The 17,300-nt window shown below is 44.8% G+C and overlaps 1 protein-coding gene across 5 annotated transcripts in view; it reads left to right on the forward strand.

Annotated features, from left to right (window-relative positions):
- Positions 1–17,300, forward strand: part of CIT (citron rho-interacting serine/threonine kinase) — a 140,667-nt gene that overhangs the window by 2,619 nt on the left and 120,748 nt on the right. For 3 of the 5 annotated variants that reach the window (XM_084820537.1, XM_084820535.1, XM_084820538.1), the window contains exons 2-7: positions 452–608; positions 1,453–1,594; positions 3,669–3,841; positions 7,359–7,460; positions 11,979–12,121; positions 13,809–13,902. In XM_084820537.1, coding sequence (XP_084676663.1) covers positions 513–608; positions 1,453–1,594; positions 3,669–3,841; positions 7,359–7,460; positions 11,979–12,121; positions 13,809–13,902 — 750 coding nt within the window. In that variant the 5' untranslated portion in view covers positions 452–512. Of the gene's footprint in view, positions 1–451; positions 609–1,452; positions 1,595–3,668; positions 3,842–7,358; positions 7,461–11,978; positions 12,122–13,808; positions 13,903–17,300 lie in introns of those variants that run through there. The other 2 variants (XM_084820534.1, XM_084820539.1) reach the window with 2 other exon arrangements.

The following is a 17,300-nucleotide window of genomic DNA, read 5'->3' on the forward strand; positions in this document are numbered from 1 at the left end:
ACGGAAGAAAAGGTGCCTGACAATCCGCGAAACACAGACAGAGCGGATTTTTCACAGTCTGTACATCCCTGCTGGAGAGCCGCTGCCAGTCAGTGTCGACAGTATTGGACTAGATGGACCAATGGTCTGACTGTGTATAAGGCAGCTTCCTAGGCTCCTGTAGGAACTGCTCTAAACATGAAAGGGCCAAACAATTTTTATGTCCCTTCTGGAGGGGAGTCCCTTCCAGTTCCCCTTGCCGGAAGGAACGAACTGGTAAAAAATTAACTTCATAGCAACTTCCTCGGCGCCTCTTTCCATATTAGTCAAACCATATTGTTTATGAAATATAATTTTTGGTGTATGCTGGTGTGCTTGTTTTAAAGGTATAATTGAATTTCATAGAATTGTAGGACTCAAAAGCAAGACCAAAGATCTCATAACCCGCTCTTGGTATTAATCATTCTAACAGTGCTTTAAAACAAGCTGCAGCTTCCATCCTAGGAGGTGCCTTTTGCTGGTGAGTTTTGAAGATGCTGAAGTTCAAGTATGGAGTGCGGAATCCTGCAGAGGTAGGCACGATGGAGCCCCTTGCCAGCCGTGCCTCTCGACTCAACCTCCTTTTTCAGGTAGATTTTTAAAGATTTCAGATTGTATAAGCTACTAGTTTTGCATCAGCATCTGCTGACAAATATGACGCTTCCTGTTGAAGGAGTAACATTTGTTTTGGCCAAATATTTGTGGCTATGTGTACCTCTCTTGCAACGAGGTAGGGGTTGGCGACTAGTGGCCTCTTGGACAATTGAGCCCATTGACTGGTGTCATCAGCCACTGGTCCACCCCCTGCTGCCAACTTCAGAGGCAAAAGTGGGGTATAGATGGGCAATTTCTGTGGCAATGGAGTTTGGCAGCAAGTCATTTTACTGAGTGTGGACATGGGACTTTGGCCCTCGCTGCTCTTTTCCAAAATTATTCGACTGATTTTAAATGATTGCTGTGAAGGCCCCACTCCCAGCTGATAGAGCGGCAGCAGTTCAGGATGGTAGTGGAAGTATTTCAGGCCCTTCAAGGATTCATTCAACCTTTAGCCCTTCAGATGTTGTTGGGCTTCCAGCCAGCATGACCAGTAATCAAGGATGATGGGAGTTACAGTACAACATCTGCAGAGCCACAGGTTCTCCCTTCTCTGAAACAAGAAAAAGAAACTGAACAGTCTTATGTATGTACAGTGACCTGTTGTAAAGCAGGGGTAGGCAGAAGGTAGATCTCTAGGCGTTTTGGACTTCAACTCCCAGAATCTCCTGCCAGCATGGCCAATGGTCAGGAAGGCTGGGAGCTGAAATCCAAAACATCTGGGAATCTGTTTTCTACCCACCCCTGTTGTAAAGCATGCTTCTAAGATAGGTGTCTATGAATTATATAGCAATGTTTTTGTTCAGTTCTTGTCTCGCTGGTCCTTGCCTTTGTTACCAGGGGAAGCTACCCTCTGTGGCGCAACAGCAGATGTCTCCGCTTTCCAGGGAAGGCATTTTGGACTCCCTAATGGTGCTTTTTGAAGAATGCAGCAACCCTGCTTTAATGAAAATCAAGCAAGTGGGCAGCTTTATGAAAAAGTGTATGTGTCATTGGCTTTCTTTTTGATCTTAAAAATGCAAGAGCAGATTTATTCTATAAGGGTCTTGTTCAGGCTTTACTTTGCAGTAGAGAAAATCAGTGTAGTAATTGCATGAGATGGGTCTTAGGGTCATACGCATCCAATCCAATGTCAGTGGTGAACAACCTCTGGGGTTGCCCCCCCCCCCGCAGAACCTACTGGGGGCTGTATCCCTCCCTCTGTTACCACTGTATTTACTACTGAAATTGCTGCCACAGCAGCAACCAAAAGGCAGCCATTTTGCTTGAAAACAAGGCATTGCGTCCCGAGGAGGCTTCCATGAGTGCAATTTTGCTTCCAAACAAGGTGCATGCTCCCTTCAAGCAAAATTGCTGCTTTTTTACTGTTGCTTCTGTAACACATTGTGCAGGGGCAGTGGGGGCCACAAAAAAGGTCATGGGGGGGCTCATGTTGCCCACACCTGCCCTATGTAGAAGATAATGTCAAATAGAAGAGTGTAGGAGAGGAGGATTGGGGGATCCTACACAGCAAAAGAATGTGGCAGATGTGGGTGTGAATTTTATTTCTGCATGTGTGTGTATATACACTCTTTCTCTCCTCCCTCTCCCCCCATGGGCTATAAGTGTGATGGAGGGAGGATGCATGCATGGGAATTGCCCTTGCTGTTACTATGTTGACTGAAAAAAGAACAATGGATCTTTCAAAGTACAGATATTTAAGTAACAGCTGCTTTCAGAATGCTTTTCATGTGCTGAAGTCTGTAATATGTATATATATTTACTACCAGGACGGTCAGGATAAGAGCCTGGCAGCCTGATACTGTGCATGTTTACTCAGAAGGAAGTCTCATTGTGTTCAATGGGGCTCACTCTAAGCAGGTGTGCACAGGATTGCAGCCTTCATTCATTCACTTATATTTGAGATACGCATACGTTTTTCGTGATGGGGATCTAAAGTTAAGCTTGGTGGCTTCTTCATGTGTGAACAGTCTTTAAGGGCACATGCTGGCTGGGGCATGCTGGGAGTTGTAGGCTTTGTGTTTTTGTTTTGTTTTGTGTAAAGCATAGTACTGCCCCTAAGTGTACTCGATAATCACCCACTGTGCTCTGGATGGATGGAGGCAAAGGCCTGCAGAGGATTATGGGATGGCCATAATCCTCTGAACTTGGAGGCTTACAGCCATCCAGTGCAGAGCGGGAAGAGCGGCGGAGGTGATCTTTGCCTCCGCGCTCCTCCCACTCTGCATTTCAGCTAGACGGACTTTTCCTTCTGTCAAGCTGAGGCATCAGGGAGTGGGAGGGAAGGAGGCTGGAGGATTTCTTGTAGGGCGGCATCCCCTCCCTACAAGAAAGCCCACGGGAACACCCCCTTTACCTTCCCTCCAAGGTCACTTTTCCGACCTTGGAAAGAGAACTGGTGCAGTTCTCTCTGCACTGGCTGTGAGGGTGAAGGGGTGGGGAGCTTGGACTCCTGGGTCTGAGGTCAAAGCACTGTCTCCAACCTCAGATTCAGGGATCTACCCCCCCCCCCCCAGCCAGATGCTGTCTAGCGGCCTTAGGATTGCTCTCTGAAAGGTTTAAGCCAAATGATTTGTAGGAGAAGTGAGATGAGAGTTGGGGTTTCAAGGAAACAAATGAGGCGATTCCATGGACATATCTGGGAGAGAATTCTAGACGAGGCAGCCAGGGAGAATGGGAGGAGTCATTTATGGCAGCAGGAGGCCTTCAGGTAGTTCAGGGCAGGGTCAGAGGGGTCGGGATCAATGGCAGGGTTGTGTCAGATTTTGAGGGCAGACATGGAAGGAAGGCAAGGCCATGGAAGGCTTTACATGCACATACAAGGGCTTTGCGCTGGGTGCAGAAGGGGAGGGGAGCTCTGTGTTGGGTTATGAGGAAGGGCATCACATGCCCTGAACCATGAGAGATTTTGGTTTCAGAGATCTGAACAGAATAGAGGAGATGGGAACAGTGTTATTGATGAGATGAACAAGGTTATTTATGTAAAACTCTGTGTTGCACCCAGCGGTGGAGACGTCGTTTTTCCTAACGTAAGATGCCTGCCTACTCTTGCACAGACTCAAGCTCAATCGCAGAGTTCCAGGAGCTGCAGCCTAGTGTAAAGGACTTTGAAGCCAGGAGCCTGGTGGGACGTGGGCACTTTGCAGAAGTGCGGGTCGTGAGAGAGAAGGCAACGGGCGATGTCTACGCCATGAAGGTGATGAGCAAAGCAACTTTGGCACAGGAGCATGTACGTTCCTCTTCCAGTTTTATACCTTCCAAATTGCTTGTAAGCTTTTAATAGCCGCGAGAAATCTTGGTCAGGGCCTGAAATCACAGGGAAGTCGTGTATCTTGCCCTCACTCTGTCCTTGTGGGTTATCAGGAACTGGTATGTGTTGTCCATCAGAAATGCTAGGTAGGCTCACTAATAGTTGAATAAAGGGTCATGTACTCACTCCTTGCACAGGGACATGCAATCCCACAGACTGCTGCTGCTCAACACTGGCCACTTAGGGGAGGGAATGAATTATATTAACTCGTACGGTTTATTTGGCACCATTTCAAGTGAGAGCTGTTGTAATGCAGTGGTTAGAAAGCTGGACCCAGATTCAATTGCCAACTCAGCTGTGAAGCTCATGGGGTGACCTTGAGCCAGTCACCATCAGCCTGACATATCTCACAGGGTTAGGTAAATGAGGATAAATTGGGAGGGGAAAAATCTTGTACGCCACCCTGACCTTGGAGGAAGGGCAGGATTAAAATGTGATCACGTCTTCTGAGCAGTTCACACTGTACATGCTAAGTTATCGTCAAAACAACCCTGTAAGGGAAGCTAGTATTATTTACCCCTATATTGGTGATGGGGAGCTGGGGTTGCTTCAGACCACCTAGTGAGTCTGTGGCTGAGGTGAGATTTTAACTACAGACCAGGATCTCTTCTCGATCATCCCAGAGTGCAGGACATGGAATAATGGGCTCAAGTTACAGGAAGCCAGATTCCGGCTGAACATCAGGAAAAACGTCCTGACTGTTAGAGCAATACGACAATGGAACCCATGACCTAGGGAGGTGATGGGCTCTCCCCACTGGAGGCATTCAAGATGAGGCTGGACAGCCATCTGTCAGGGATGCTCTGACTTGGATTCCTGCGGTGAGCACGGGGTTGGACTCTGTGGTCTTCTAGGCCCCTTCCAACTCTACTATTCTATGATTCTCTTGGCCACTACACTATATCAGGCATTCTAAATCTTTTAAGAAATCCTTTCCTTTTTCTTCACCAAAGAGGCCATTTGTTTTCTTTTACTTAATACTAGCATCTTCTGCTATCTGGATTTAGGGATTCCTAAATCTGGATGTAGGGGTCCCTAGACACTGTCTGAAGGCACAGGAGGCAGCCACCTTGCTGAAGCTAAGCAGGTCTAGGTCTGGTTAGTGCTTAGAGCTTTCGGGGGGAGACCACTTGGGAACCACATGTCGCCACCTTGAATTCCATAATGGAAGAAAGGTGGTATATAAATGAAATAAATAAATCCTTCCCCCAGCCTTTTCTGCCCTACTCCCTTCATACTTAAATGTAGGAATGGCGGTCAAACAGTGGAGTGCTCCCTCCTCCTGCCCAACTCAAGGAAGGTAGCAGCTGCAGGAGCCTGTGAACGTCATGGTTTTATCCATGTTTAATGTGAAGGAATTGGCAAGTACCAGGTAGACATGGCCCTCCAAGCAGAAGAATACATCCAGTATTTGGATGCACTTGTGGTCAGGGGAGTGGCAGAAGATAAGGTATTCTCATATCATACAAGCCTTCTCCAACCAGGTGCCCCCCCATATGTTTTGGACTACAACCCCCAGCATTCCAGACCATTGGCCATTGGCTTATGGGAGATGAAGTCCAAAACGTTGGGAGGCACTGGGTTGGGGAAGGCTGATGTATGCTAAGTACTAAGATCTAAAGCAGGGGAATTGAACCTCTTTCAGCCTGAGGGCCAAATTCCATTTTAGAAAATTGGGGGCTGCATTCCAGTGGTGGGCAGGGCCAAAGGCAAAAGGGGCAAGGCCAAAATACCAAAAATACCAGCAGATTTTAGCTCAAGGCCCTTACTTCCAGTAAGGAAGGTTTAGGAGAGGCATTTCAACCTTTTGGAATGGGGAAAAAACTGCACAAAATCTGGGAAACCACCAAGCAACTGGTGGTTGGGGGAAAGGGGGTGGGCGAGGGGAAGGGTGGGGCCATCTGGGTACCCCAGAGGCCCAGTTTGGGGCCCTAGGAGGGCCAGATTTGGCCCCTGGGCTGGAGGTTCTGCACCCCTGCTCTAAGGCTCCTAAAGCCCTCATTGTGTGCTGCTTGAAGGCTGCGCAGCTGCAGCTAGACCACAGCCGTCCTGCAGCACCCCACCTTATGTCTGCCACCACCTCCCACCCTATTCACCCGAACTCCTGAGCCAGAGGAACTCCAAGAGCTGCAGGATCAATTTCATCCTGGGAGGGGGCAGCTACTAGCTAGGTCCCCAGTCATCACTAAGGGAGTTCAGCCTGTTTTCTGTTCACCTTCCTTGGTCAAAGCACATGGTCTGGAAGTATGGTCTGCCATGCACGGGATGATCCTTAGTTTGTGAAATGTATACAGTCAAGCCTCAGGTTCCAAACTGGGCTTCATTGAGATAATAGCTGGAGATATAAAGGACCAGGTGGAAAAGGTCGGTAGCTTAAAGGTAGTTTCTAATAGCAGTGCACTCCTATGCATATCTATTCAGAAGTAAGTCCCCTTGAGTTCAGTGGGACTTATTCTCAGGTAAGTGTGTATAGGATTGCAGCCTAAGTAACCTAAGCTAGGCAGTCATGAAGAGGATTCTCAGACTGACTTGCGAGGAGCAAGGATCACCCGTGATGTTGAGTAAATGGCAAATGATCCCCATTTTTTAACCCTGAGGCATCGAGATATGGGGCTGTTGGGGGAGGTGGATCCTCCCGTCAGAAACGGTCACGCAGGCTGTGGCTCACTTCTAGGGGCAGAGTTGGGACGTGGCGTGTGCAGCACATACACAGGGAGAGCAGAGCAACTGGTGCTTTTCTACATCCCAGGGAGGTGGAAGTAAAAAGTGAAAATTGGTAGAGATTTCTAGCATATTCCTGTAGGTGGGGGGTGGGGAGAAGATTCCGGTGTGTGCATGGAGGGTGCTTGAAATATAACGGGTCGCTATTTAACGGGGAAAGTACACTGGATCTTTAAAGGCATTTCTCTCCATGCTGAATATTCAACTATTCATGACAGTTGCATTTTTCAAGCTCTGCACTAAGGCAATGTAATTTCCAGAAAGCTTATTCTGCATTCATGTTATGCAGATAAAACATTGGCCTATATTGTATTCATGGTTCGATTCAGTTTTATGCAGTTATTCTTGTGAGTGCTATTTGAAGACACTCTATTTTAGATGTGTGTATTTTTTGTCAGGAGTGCATATAGTAGTAGGAGGGGAAACACTGTATGAGGAAGTGAGGAGCAATGGGATATATGGTCAGGGAGCATGACTGGAGACCAGGAACACTGGAACTCTAAACATGCAACTATCTGCATGTTTTGCAGACATCTCCATGAGAGCCGGAAACTCGGTTTTAAAAATTCTGAAGGCTGACATTTCCAGAAACTGAATACTAGGAGGCACTGACATTAGATGCAAGTCGCTGTTCCTGCTAAAACTGCACCATGGCAATCCCCACCCACTTCTTTCCCCCCCAAGGATTTGATGATTATTAATACCTTACTTGTAGGTATCGTTCTTTGAGGAAGAGAGGAATATATTATCCCAGAACACTAGCCCTTGGGTTCCACGACTGCATTATGCGTTTCAGGACAAAAAGAACCTTTATTTGGTGAGTTTTTTTTGTTTGGAGGCTTACTTCAAGTGGGTTGATAGCTTTCACCTTTACAATCTGGGCAAGTTGCTGACTGCTGGGGACTTTTGGATAGAGTTTGATTATGCTGCACTCACTTCAAAGCAATTACAGAGGGAAATTAGATTAAATGTTAAAGCTTCCTGTTAAGAAAGGTGAGCACCTTCTGCGGAATAGTGAACACTTGAATCCAAGAATGACGAGCACTTGGCAGTTAATTTACATTTTTCAATTATAAGCCCATATTTCAATGTTTTAAAATGTTAGTTTTTTATTTTCATTCTGTAAAGCATGGTTTGAAATGGAATTGTGCAGATAATACTTCTTGCCTCTCTTCTGCTGTGCACCATGAGATGGAGACTGAGTTCTGGTCTTTTGTTCTTCTCTGAGCCCCCTCGCTGTGTGTAGAAGCTTGAACTGGGAGATGCAAAATTGAAATACCTGTAGGGTGTTCTAGCTTGAGCATTACCTGGTATGCATGGTCGCAGGGAGAGATGGGGGGAGGAGAGGTGTGCACTATTCCTGATGCAGTGAACTCTGTTCCTGACCTCACTGCATGTTCAGTGGGTAAGAGGGGCGGGAGAGAGACTGAACTGTTAATAATAGCACCATCTCCTGTATGTATGTGAGGCTTTACAAAGAGCAGGTCTGACAGGTCACTGCCCCAAGGGATTTACAATCTAAAATAGACACAGGGAAGCAGTGGAGGAAGAGTGGGGAAATGGTGGCAGGGGTAAATTGGGAAGCATTTCTTACCGTTTCAGTTATACATACTTTGACTGAGTTAGAAGAGGGATTTATTAGTATTTATATACCATTTTATCTGCTGAAAAGCTATCAAGGCAGTGTACAAGAATTTAAAATAATAAAACCGTAAGCCAATAAAAACAAGAACACTAAAATGGGTAAAAACGGAACATTAAACTACATGTTTTAAAAGTCTAAATTGAAAAGATGCATCTTTACACCCTTTCTAACAACCAAGAGAGTGGGGGCCAATCATTCTTGAGGGGGCATATCATAGTTTAAGAGCAATACAGGAGAAAGCCCTGTCATGTGTGCCCCACAAATGGGCCTCAATGGGTAACGGTGTCCTAAAAAGGGCATCTCCTGAAGATCTTAATAGCTGGACAGGTTCATAGCGAGAAGAGGAATATGCTGAGGTGAGGAAAAATGCAGTGGAGGATAGTCCTTGGAAAAGGGTGACAGGAGCAGAAGAACTCGAAGCCGCTCTGCACCAGTGGAAGCAGTGGAGCTATGGAACTGTTTCCAGGTACTTGAGGATGAGACTGGAGGGCAGCCTGCAGAGGAAGAATCACAGGGCAACCTGCATGAGAGCGAGCAAGAGGCTGAAGGTCAGTCAAGCAGAGGCGATGAAACCCAGGCCTACAACAACAAGAAGAGGAGTAGTAGTGGGAGACTCCTTGCTGCGTGGGATCGAAACCCAAGTATGTTGCAAAGACCTGTGGACTCGCCAGGTATGCTTTCTCCCAGGAGGACGGATTAGAGACATGACTGAAGGGTTGCCTGCACTCGTAGAGCCCACTGACAGGTATCCCTTTCTTTTCATCCATGTGGAAACAAATGATACCGCCAAGCGGAGCTATGAAGAAATCACATCAGACTTTGAAGCTTTGGGAAGGAAACTCAGGAACTTTGGGGCCCAGATACTTTTCTCATCCATCCTTCCAGTAGTTAGAAGAGGGCTAGAAAGGGAAAGAAAAATACTCCAGGTGAATGACTGGCTATGAAGGTGGTGCTGACGAGAGAGATTTGGATTCTGGGACCATGGACTATACTTCCTGGAAGATGGACTGTTAGCAAGGGATGGGTTGCACGTCACAAAGGCTGGGAAGAATGTGTTTGGCCACAGCATGAAGAACTTTATCAGGAGGGCTTTTTGCTGTAATAGTACTGGCTGAAGGGGCAGGATTGCAGCTTGAGATTGATAGGCATACAGTCAAGGAACACCTAATTACTTTGAATGAGTTCAAATCTCCAGGGCCAGTTGAACTGCACCCTACAGTAATAAAGGAACTGGCAGAAGAGCTCTTAGAACCACTGTCTATTATCTTTGAGAAATCATGGAGGACGGGGGAAGTGCCAGATGATTGGAGGAGGGCTAATGTTGTCGCTATCTTCAAAAAGGGTAAAAAGGAGGAACCTGGGAACTACAGACCAGTCAGTCTGACATCAATCCCTGGGAAAATTCTGGAGCAGGTGATAAATCAATCCGTCTGGAAGCAGCTTGGAAACAATGCAGTGATTACTCAAAGCCAACATGGATTTGTCAAGAACAAATCCTGCCAGACGAATCTGATCTCATTTTTTAATCAGGTCACCGTGTGGACTGTGGGAAAGCTGTGGACATAATATACCTCGACTTCAGCAAAGCTTTCGACAAAGTGCCCCATGATATCCTGATGAGCAAACTAGCTCAAAGTAGGCTAGATGAAACAACGATCCGGTGGATCCACAGTTGGCTACAGAGTTGTACTCAAAGAGTGCTTATCAATGGGACCTTCTCAAACTGGGGAGAGGTAACAGGTGGGGTACTGCAGGGCTCAGTTCTGGGCCCAGTGCTCTTCTTCAACATTTTTCTTAATGACTTGGAGGAGGAGGTGCAGGGAATGCTGATCAAATTTGCAGAAGATGCAAAATTGGGTGGGATAGCTAAGACTTTGGAAGACAGAAACAAAATTCAAAGTGATCTGGATAGACTGGAGTGCTGGGCAGAAAACAACAGAATGACATTTAATAGGATTAAATGCCAAGTTCTGCACCTAGGAAAAAGAAACCAAATGCACAGTTTACAAGATGGGGGATATGTGGATCAACAACACTACAAGCGAGAAGGATCTTGGAATGGTTGTTGATCACAAGCTGAATATGAGCCAACAATGTGGCTGCAAAACAGGCCAATATTATTTTGGGCTGCATGAATAGAAGCATCGCTTCCAAATCCCAGGAAGTACTAGTTCCCCTCTACTCAGCACTGGTTAGGCCTCATCTGGAATACTGTGTCCAGTTCTGGGCACCACACTTTAAGAAGGATGCAGACAAGCTGGAGAGGGTTCAGAGGAAGGCAACAAAGATGATCAGGGGACTGGAAACAAAGCCCTATGAAGAGAGACTGAAAGAACTGGGCATGTTTAGCCTTGAGAAGAGAAGACTGAGGGGAGATGGGATAGCGCTCTTCAAATACTTGAAAGGTTGTCCCAGAGAGGAAGGCTAGGATCTCTTCTCGATCATCCCAGAGTGCAGGATACGGAATAATGGGCTCAAGTGACAGGAAGCCAGATTCCAGCTGAACATCAGGAAAAACGTCCTTACTGTTAGAGCAATACGACAGTGGAACCCATGACCTAGGGAGGTGGTGGGCTCTCCCACACTGGAGGGATTCAAGATGAGGCTGGACAGCCATCTGTCAGGGATGCTCTGACTTGGATTCCTGCACTGAGCAGGGGGTTGGGCTCAATGGTCTTATAGGCCCTTTCCAACACTACTATTCTATGATTCTATGAGACAGGTGGTTCCTTAGAGAGCCCGTTTCTAAGATTTTTAGGGCCTGAAACATTAAAAACAACATCTTGAATTGTGCCTGGAAAGCAATTGGCAACTAGTGTTGGTCTTTCAGGACAGGTGTAATATAGTCCCAGTAATATAGTCCCAGTTAGCAGCCTAGCTGTTGCATTGTAATTCCACCCCCTGGGACGCCAAGCCCTTGGTAACTCAACCCCAGGGATTGGGTCTAGGGAGATGTTCCAAAGGCTTTCTGGAAATGGTGAGATAGGACAAGGACAGTTTCAGTGCTGTGGCTTCGTGGGGGTGGAGGACTGTTCACATATAGAGATTGGGGTGGGGGTGGTATTGAGAGGTTTTCAGTTATAAAAACACTGTCTCCCTGTCCCTTTAATTCTGAACTGTTACAGTGGAAACTCTTCTATGACATCTGTCACACAGTGAAGAGTAAAATAACTGAGCAATACTTTAAATGGATGGAGTTTCTCTTCTGTCCTTCTTTTATCTGTAGGCAAGTAGTGCCTAGCAGTAGTAGTCAAGTTATATTAAAAAAAAAACCACAACTTTATAATCTTTGTATCTAGGGTTCCAAACTCTAGCTTTAATTAATTAGGTTGTGCAAAGAGTGCAGCTTCCAAATTTTGTAGCTAGCTTTTCTGGAATCCTGGTTTTAATGTTGTGTGTAGTGTCAAGAAAGGCTCTCTTTCCATGCTTTCTTGCCACTTTTCTAAGTCACTTATAAGAGAAAAAATGTATGACTTCGTTTTATTAGGTTACAAGATTTCCTGTTCAAGAAAGATGTAGATAATTTTATTCTTCGGTTGTGTACAAAGGTGGATATATTGTGAACACACAAGCTATTCTTTAAATACTCACGTGTTTGCTGATACTATTTGTCTTTTGCAGTATAAGAATATTACAAAACTTAATTGTCTTTTTGTTTGTGTGATCTAATTACTTTGAAATTGTGCAAAGGTTATGGAATATGTGCCTGGAGGCGATCTACTGTCATTCCTAAACAGATGTGAGGATCAGCTTGATGAAAGCATGGTTCAGTTTTATCTAGCAGAGCTAGTTCTGGCTATTCACAGTGTCCATCAAATGGGCTATGTACACCGGTAAGTGAGTTCCTCCATTTCACACCCATATACTTAACTAAACATTAAGAATAATGAATATTTTTGGAAACTACTGATATTTTGATGTAGCTATATTTGGAAGCAATAGCCTTAATGTAATTCTAGGATTGCTGTAGAACTTAGACTGCTTCCAAAAATCTGCCTTAGGCATTCCCAAGGGTTTGAGCATGCCTGCTTTTGAACTTCACAGCAAATCCTATTGCTATATCATCATCATCATCACTTTTGAAACCCCCCTGGTACTTTAGTAATTCCTCTATTCAAGGAAGAACTCTCTCGGGGTGGGAAACCTGAGGCCCGTGGGCCAAATCTGGCCATCTGAGGTTCCACAGATGGCCATGCTCCCTTTTCTGGAACAGGCCCCTTTCCCTTGACCGCTGATTCTTACTTTTTTTCCAGCTTTTGCACATTTTTATTCCCATTCTAAAAGGTTGAAATGGCTTTTCCTAAGGCTTAGTGACTGGCATCAAGAACTTGAAGATAAAATATGCTACTATTTTTTGTATTTGGCCCCACCCCTTTTGCCTTTGGCCCTGCCCACTGGAATGTGGGCTCCAAGAGCTTCTCCGAAATTGAATTTGGCCCTCAAGCTGAAAGAGGTTCCCCACTCCTGCTCTTGCTCATATGATGTGTAGAAGTTTATGTTGTAGGCCACTCCCACATGATGCTTCCTCATGTGGAAAAGGGGCTGGTACAGATATAAAAGCTTCTGATTCCTTAATCATGGTTAAAGGATTGAGATTGGGCCATGGCATTTTGTATTTCCCCATCCCTACCTTTCTGCCTTGAACCATGGTTAAGGCTTACATCAGCATAAACTCTAACCATAGTTAATGCTAACCAGGGTTTTGCATTCACGTTTGCGCTCTGATTTCAATTCCTGGTAAACAGAGAACCATAGTTACAATCTGTGCTGGGTGGTAGCAGCCTTGAGAGAGGCTGGCAGGAGGGTTCCCTGAACGGCTTAGTTCCTTCTGACATACTGAAACTTGGGAATATGTAACAATTTTATGATTCAGTGGTTTCAGCTGCTTTCTTTCGAATAGTGTTTGGCTTTCCAATGCACAGATCCAAAGCATTAGCGCATGAAGGCTCAGAATACTCAAAAATAAGTTTGCTTTAATTGCTCTCATTGCGAGATTAATGTAATGCTTCATTGCAACTTAATAGCTGCACGTTGTATTGTCCAGATATATAATGTGACATCAGTCTGTTTCCTTGTTGTTCGTTCCATTATGTGCTGCCAGCAACTCACATTTATCATCTTCCTTTGGCAAGTAAATCTCAGTAGCTTTAATGCCTGAAATCCAGAGGGTGAACGAAGTTAAAGCAAGAACTGTGAGCAATGCAGATGCCCTCATTTTGTGTGTGTTGAGGGAGGGGTATTAGGAAGGGAAATCTTTGGAGGTGGAAGGTAGCCTCAGGTGACTTGCTTGAATTACCTAAAGGTATTTGCTCCTGCAATCAGAGCACCTGCAATCTCTCTCTCTGAGATACTCTAGTATGTGTTCCTGTGGAGAGCTGGAGTCTGAATAGTTCTGGTGGTTTGGCTACCTCCCTTTGGTTCTTTATCATTCTAATGATAGTTGTAATATGTTATATGGTAGGGGAAGTTCTTGTGGTCTGATAAAGAGGGTTTTATTGATTAATTCCTGTTTACTTACAGAGATATTAAGCCAGAAAATATCCTCATTGACCGAACGGGACACATCAAGTTGGTGGACTTTGGGTCAGCTGCCAAAATGACAGTGGATAAAATGGTAATAAAGATCTTTGGGTTGCCCAGATGGAGTGGAAAAAGTAAACATTTCCAAGAAATTTTGGCTATTGGAGCCCGTTGTAATTGTGCCCGTTGTTATATAAATAATTAGGAAAAAGGCATTGGTGGAAAATGGTAGTAATATGAATTTGGGTTGTCATTCTACTTTTCTATAGAAGGCTACAATCAAATTTCTGTGCTTATATGGGATAAATGTAGGCCAGAAAGAGGCTTGCCAATACTTAGCTTGGTGCAGTGTTATTCTCTCTGGAAAGGATCCATATAACAGCCACACAGACACAAGACTATGAGAAGTCCTCCTCATTCCTCGTATTTTCATGGTTAAAAGTAGAGCTTATATCAAAGGACCTTAAATTGGGATGTAAAATGGGATTCAAAGAGGCAGTGTTTCCTCCAAGAATTGAAATGGGGTGGGGTTGTTAAATGTTCAGGAGGGTGCAAGGTAGACCCCTGTTAATGAACTTATCAAATGCTGGGTATTCATTTTCATTTGTTTTGCTTTGGCTCTTCAGTTGATCTACTTGTTAGTCTATTTGCATGATCAGGGAGGAGGGCGAGCTATTTTCTATTCAGAGATGAGAGAGAATGCTGAACTGTAGTTGTTGTGTTTGGAAGTAGCCAGAGATGAGTTCCTAATTGGTAATGTTTCCTGGAATGAAAAACATGATTGGCTTGAAATTACTGTTGTTGTTGGTGTGGTTGTGTTATTTCAACTAGAAAATGAAAACACTGCATCATCCCACAAATTGATCTGTGTGGGGTTGTTCAGAGATGCAATTGGGTGGAGGGAATTCCATGGTGAGAGAACCTGCCAATGTGCTCCTAGAATGAACTTAAAATAAAGGCTCCTGTGACCCCAAAGTGCCCAGCACAGTGGAGGCTGCCCGCTCTGTCCTTGCCACTTTCCAGTCAGCCTCTACCGGAGGTAGGCAATTCTTCTGCCTTTCTGCATCGGGAATGATTGAATCATACAATTGCCCCCCATGCAGAGACATAGCAGGAGCACCTGCCTTCAGAAAAGGTTGCATGGCGTAGTGCTCTGGGCTTGCCTTCTTCCAAAACTAGAAGGCATACCCAGAACAATGACTCATGCAGGGGATGAGCTGTGAGACAGGTAGATCCTTACTCTTACCCGTATGAAAGTAAAATGTGTTGAGGCATAAAGGGTGAAGTGTGTGTCTTCATTCTCTCTATTTCCAAAGTTCAAAGATGAGTGTGGATTCTTATGTAGCCAAAACGACACCACCCATGCGCAGGAGGGAGTTATTGACACGCTTGGGGGAACCCTAAGGTTTGTAGTGGTGCAAAACTGTAAGGGGGAGGGGAAGCCCCAAACAGATAAGAGGAGACAGAGTGTGCCCATGGAATACTGCCTGACTTGTGGCGGGGACGGGGACAGAAACTGGGTGGGAGGTGGAATGGAATGGAGTATCCTGGAGAAGGGCATGGCTGACTGACTGGAACATTGCGACAGGGCGCTTGGTTATCAGAACTGAGGATGTGTAAAAGGTACACAACAAAAGCAGGAAGAAATAACCCTAATGCAAAATGTGCATTAGGAAATGCAAGAGGGAAGCAACTTCTCCCCTTTATTGAGCAATAGATTGTTGCTTTACTAGGCCTGAATGATAACTAGACCAAATTAAATCTGCCTGCTCACAGCACCTGGGGACACAAGGCTGGGAACCGCTGTACTAAACTATCATTTAGCACAATATGAAGGAGCTGCAGTGAGCCTTATCCTGTGCGCCTTCCTCTTTCCCCCCTTCCCCCGTGCCCCCAGCCCTGAGGAGCGTTCAGAAGCTTTTGCTTCTGGTTTTGGTTAACTGCAGCTTGCCATATCGTCCGGATGGGGAACTGTGGTTAACATTAACTATGGTTAGTTTAAAACCAAGGCTTTGAAGTTGGCTTGTTCTTAAACTAATCATAGTTAACGTTAACCACAGTTTGTCAGCTGAAAAGTGAATGCTTCCAAACTCTTCCTCGTAGCTGCATTGGAGTGGGGAGGGGCGAGCCAAACACTTTCTGCAGTTCATTCATGCTAAACCAGGGGTGCAGAACCTCAGACCTGGGAGTCAAATCCAGCCCTCCTGGGGTTGCCCTCCAGCCCTCTGGGGTTGCCCAGAAGGCCCAGCCCCTTTCCCCCAACCATCAATGGTGGTTTCCTGGCTTTTGTGCAGTTTTCCCTATTCTAAAAAGCTGAAATGCCTCTCCTAAGGCTCAGTTACTGGCAGTAAGAGCTTTCAGCTACAATATGTTGATATTTTGGGTTTTGTGGCCATACCCCCTTTTGCCTTTAGCCCTGCCACTGGAAAGTGCCCCCAAGAGCTTCTGTGAAATTGAATTGTGACCTTGCACTGAAAGAGGTTCTGCTTTCCTGTGTGATTTTCTTAGTGTGATGTTTAAATGCAGCCTGTATGATCATGGATTTTTAAAACTATAGAGAGCTGTTTGGCAGACAACAAATTTAATAACTCTCCAGTACAGATAATCTCTGTTTTAAATTGAAAAAAGTGCAGGCTTTTGAAATTCCTTACCCATGAGTTACTTACATATTAACAAATTGGTTCCCCACAAACATAGTTCATGGAGAAAAATCAAATCTAACAAAAGGTTTAAGTTAACTAAAGGTGTGCAGAGACTTTTAAACGTTATTTTGATAAATTTAACAGCTAGAGGCTTCCTTTCTGAGCAATAACTAAACTTTGACTGGGTTACTTTTAACTGTAGGTGTCTCTTAATCCTTTCATGATTTGTTTACAGGCTGTATGTTACTGGCATATCATTGTACTTTGGCCTGCACCTGTGTTTATAAAGGTGTACAGAGACTTTGTGTTCATATTTCATTTTGCTCCAGTTTGCAATTAATTTTGTTTAATTATACTTGACATTTTTATATTAAAAATAAAACTTTATGGTACATTTTTATACAAGATAGCCGCATTCTTACAAAAAGCTTTATGGACATAAATAAACGTCCAACTTTGAATTATAGTGAAAATCATTGTTGTTCTTGGAATCTGCGTGTCAAGAGTGTTCCAATGGGCTTTCATGAGAATCGGTCAACGGGAAGGTGGTCAAAAAGGAATGACCAACTAACTCCCAACTTTGAATTTATATATATACATATGTATGTATGTAGATATGTAGGAATTTCTACTGAAGTTGGTGTTTGTTTTTCATGTTCTTATACTTATTCCTAAAGAGAGGCATATGTCCTTTCAGTAGAAAGAAACAGAAGTAGCAGATAGTATTGATAGAGAGCTGCTGCCTGCCCTGGTCCTTGAGTTTAATAGCGTGCCTGCTAAATTGGGAAGAGACTGAAATGGATAATTAGATAGCTGAGATGGTTGGTGAATAATGGTGTTCTTGATTACA

Source organism: Heloderma suspectum, chromosome 13, assembly GCF_057233095.1.
Source record: "Heloderma suspectum isolate Gila_16-S chromosome 13, 16-S_ref, whole genome shotgun sequence".
Taxonomy (NCBI): domain Eukaryota; kingdom Metazoa; phylum Chordata; class Lepidosauria; order Squamata; family Helodermatidae; genus Heloderma; species Heloderma suspectum.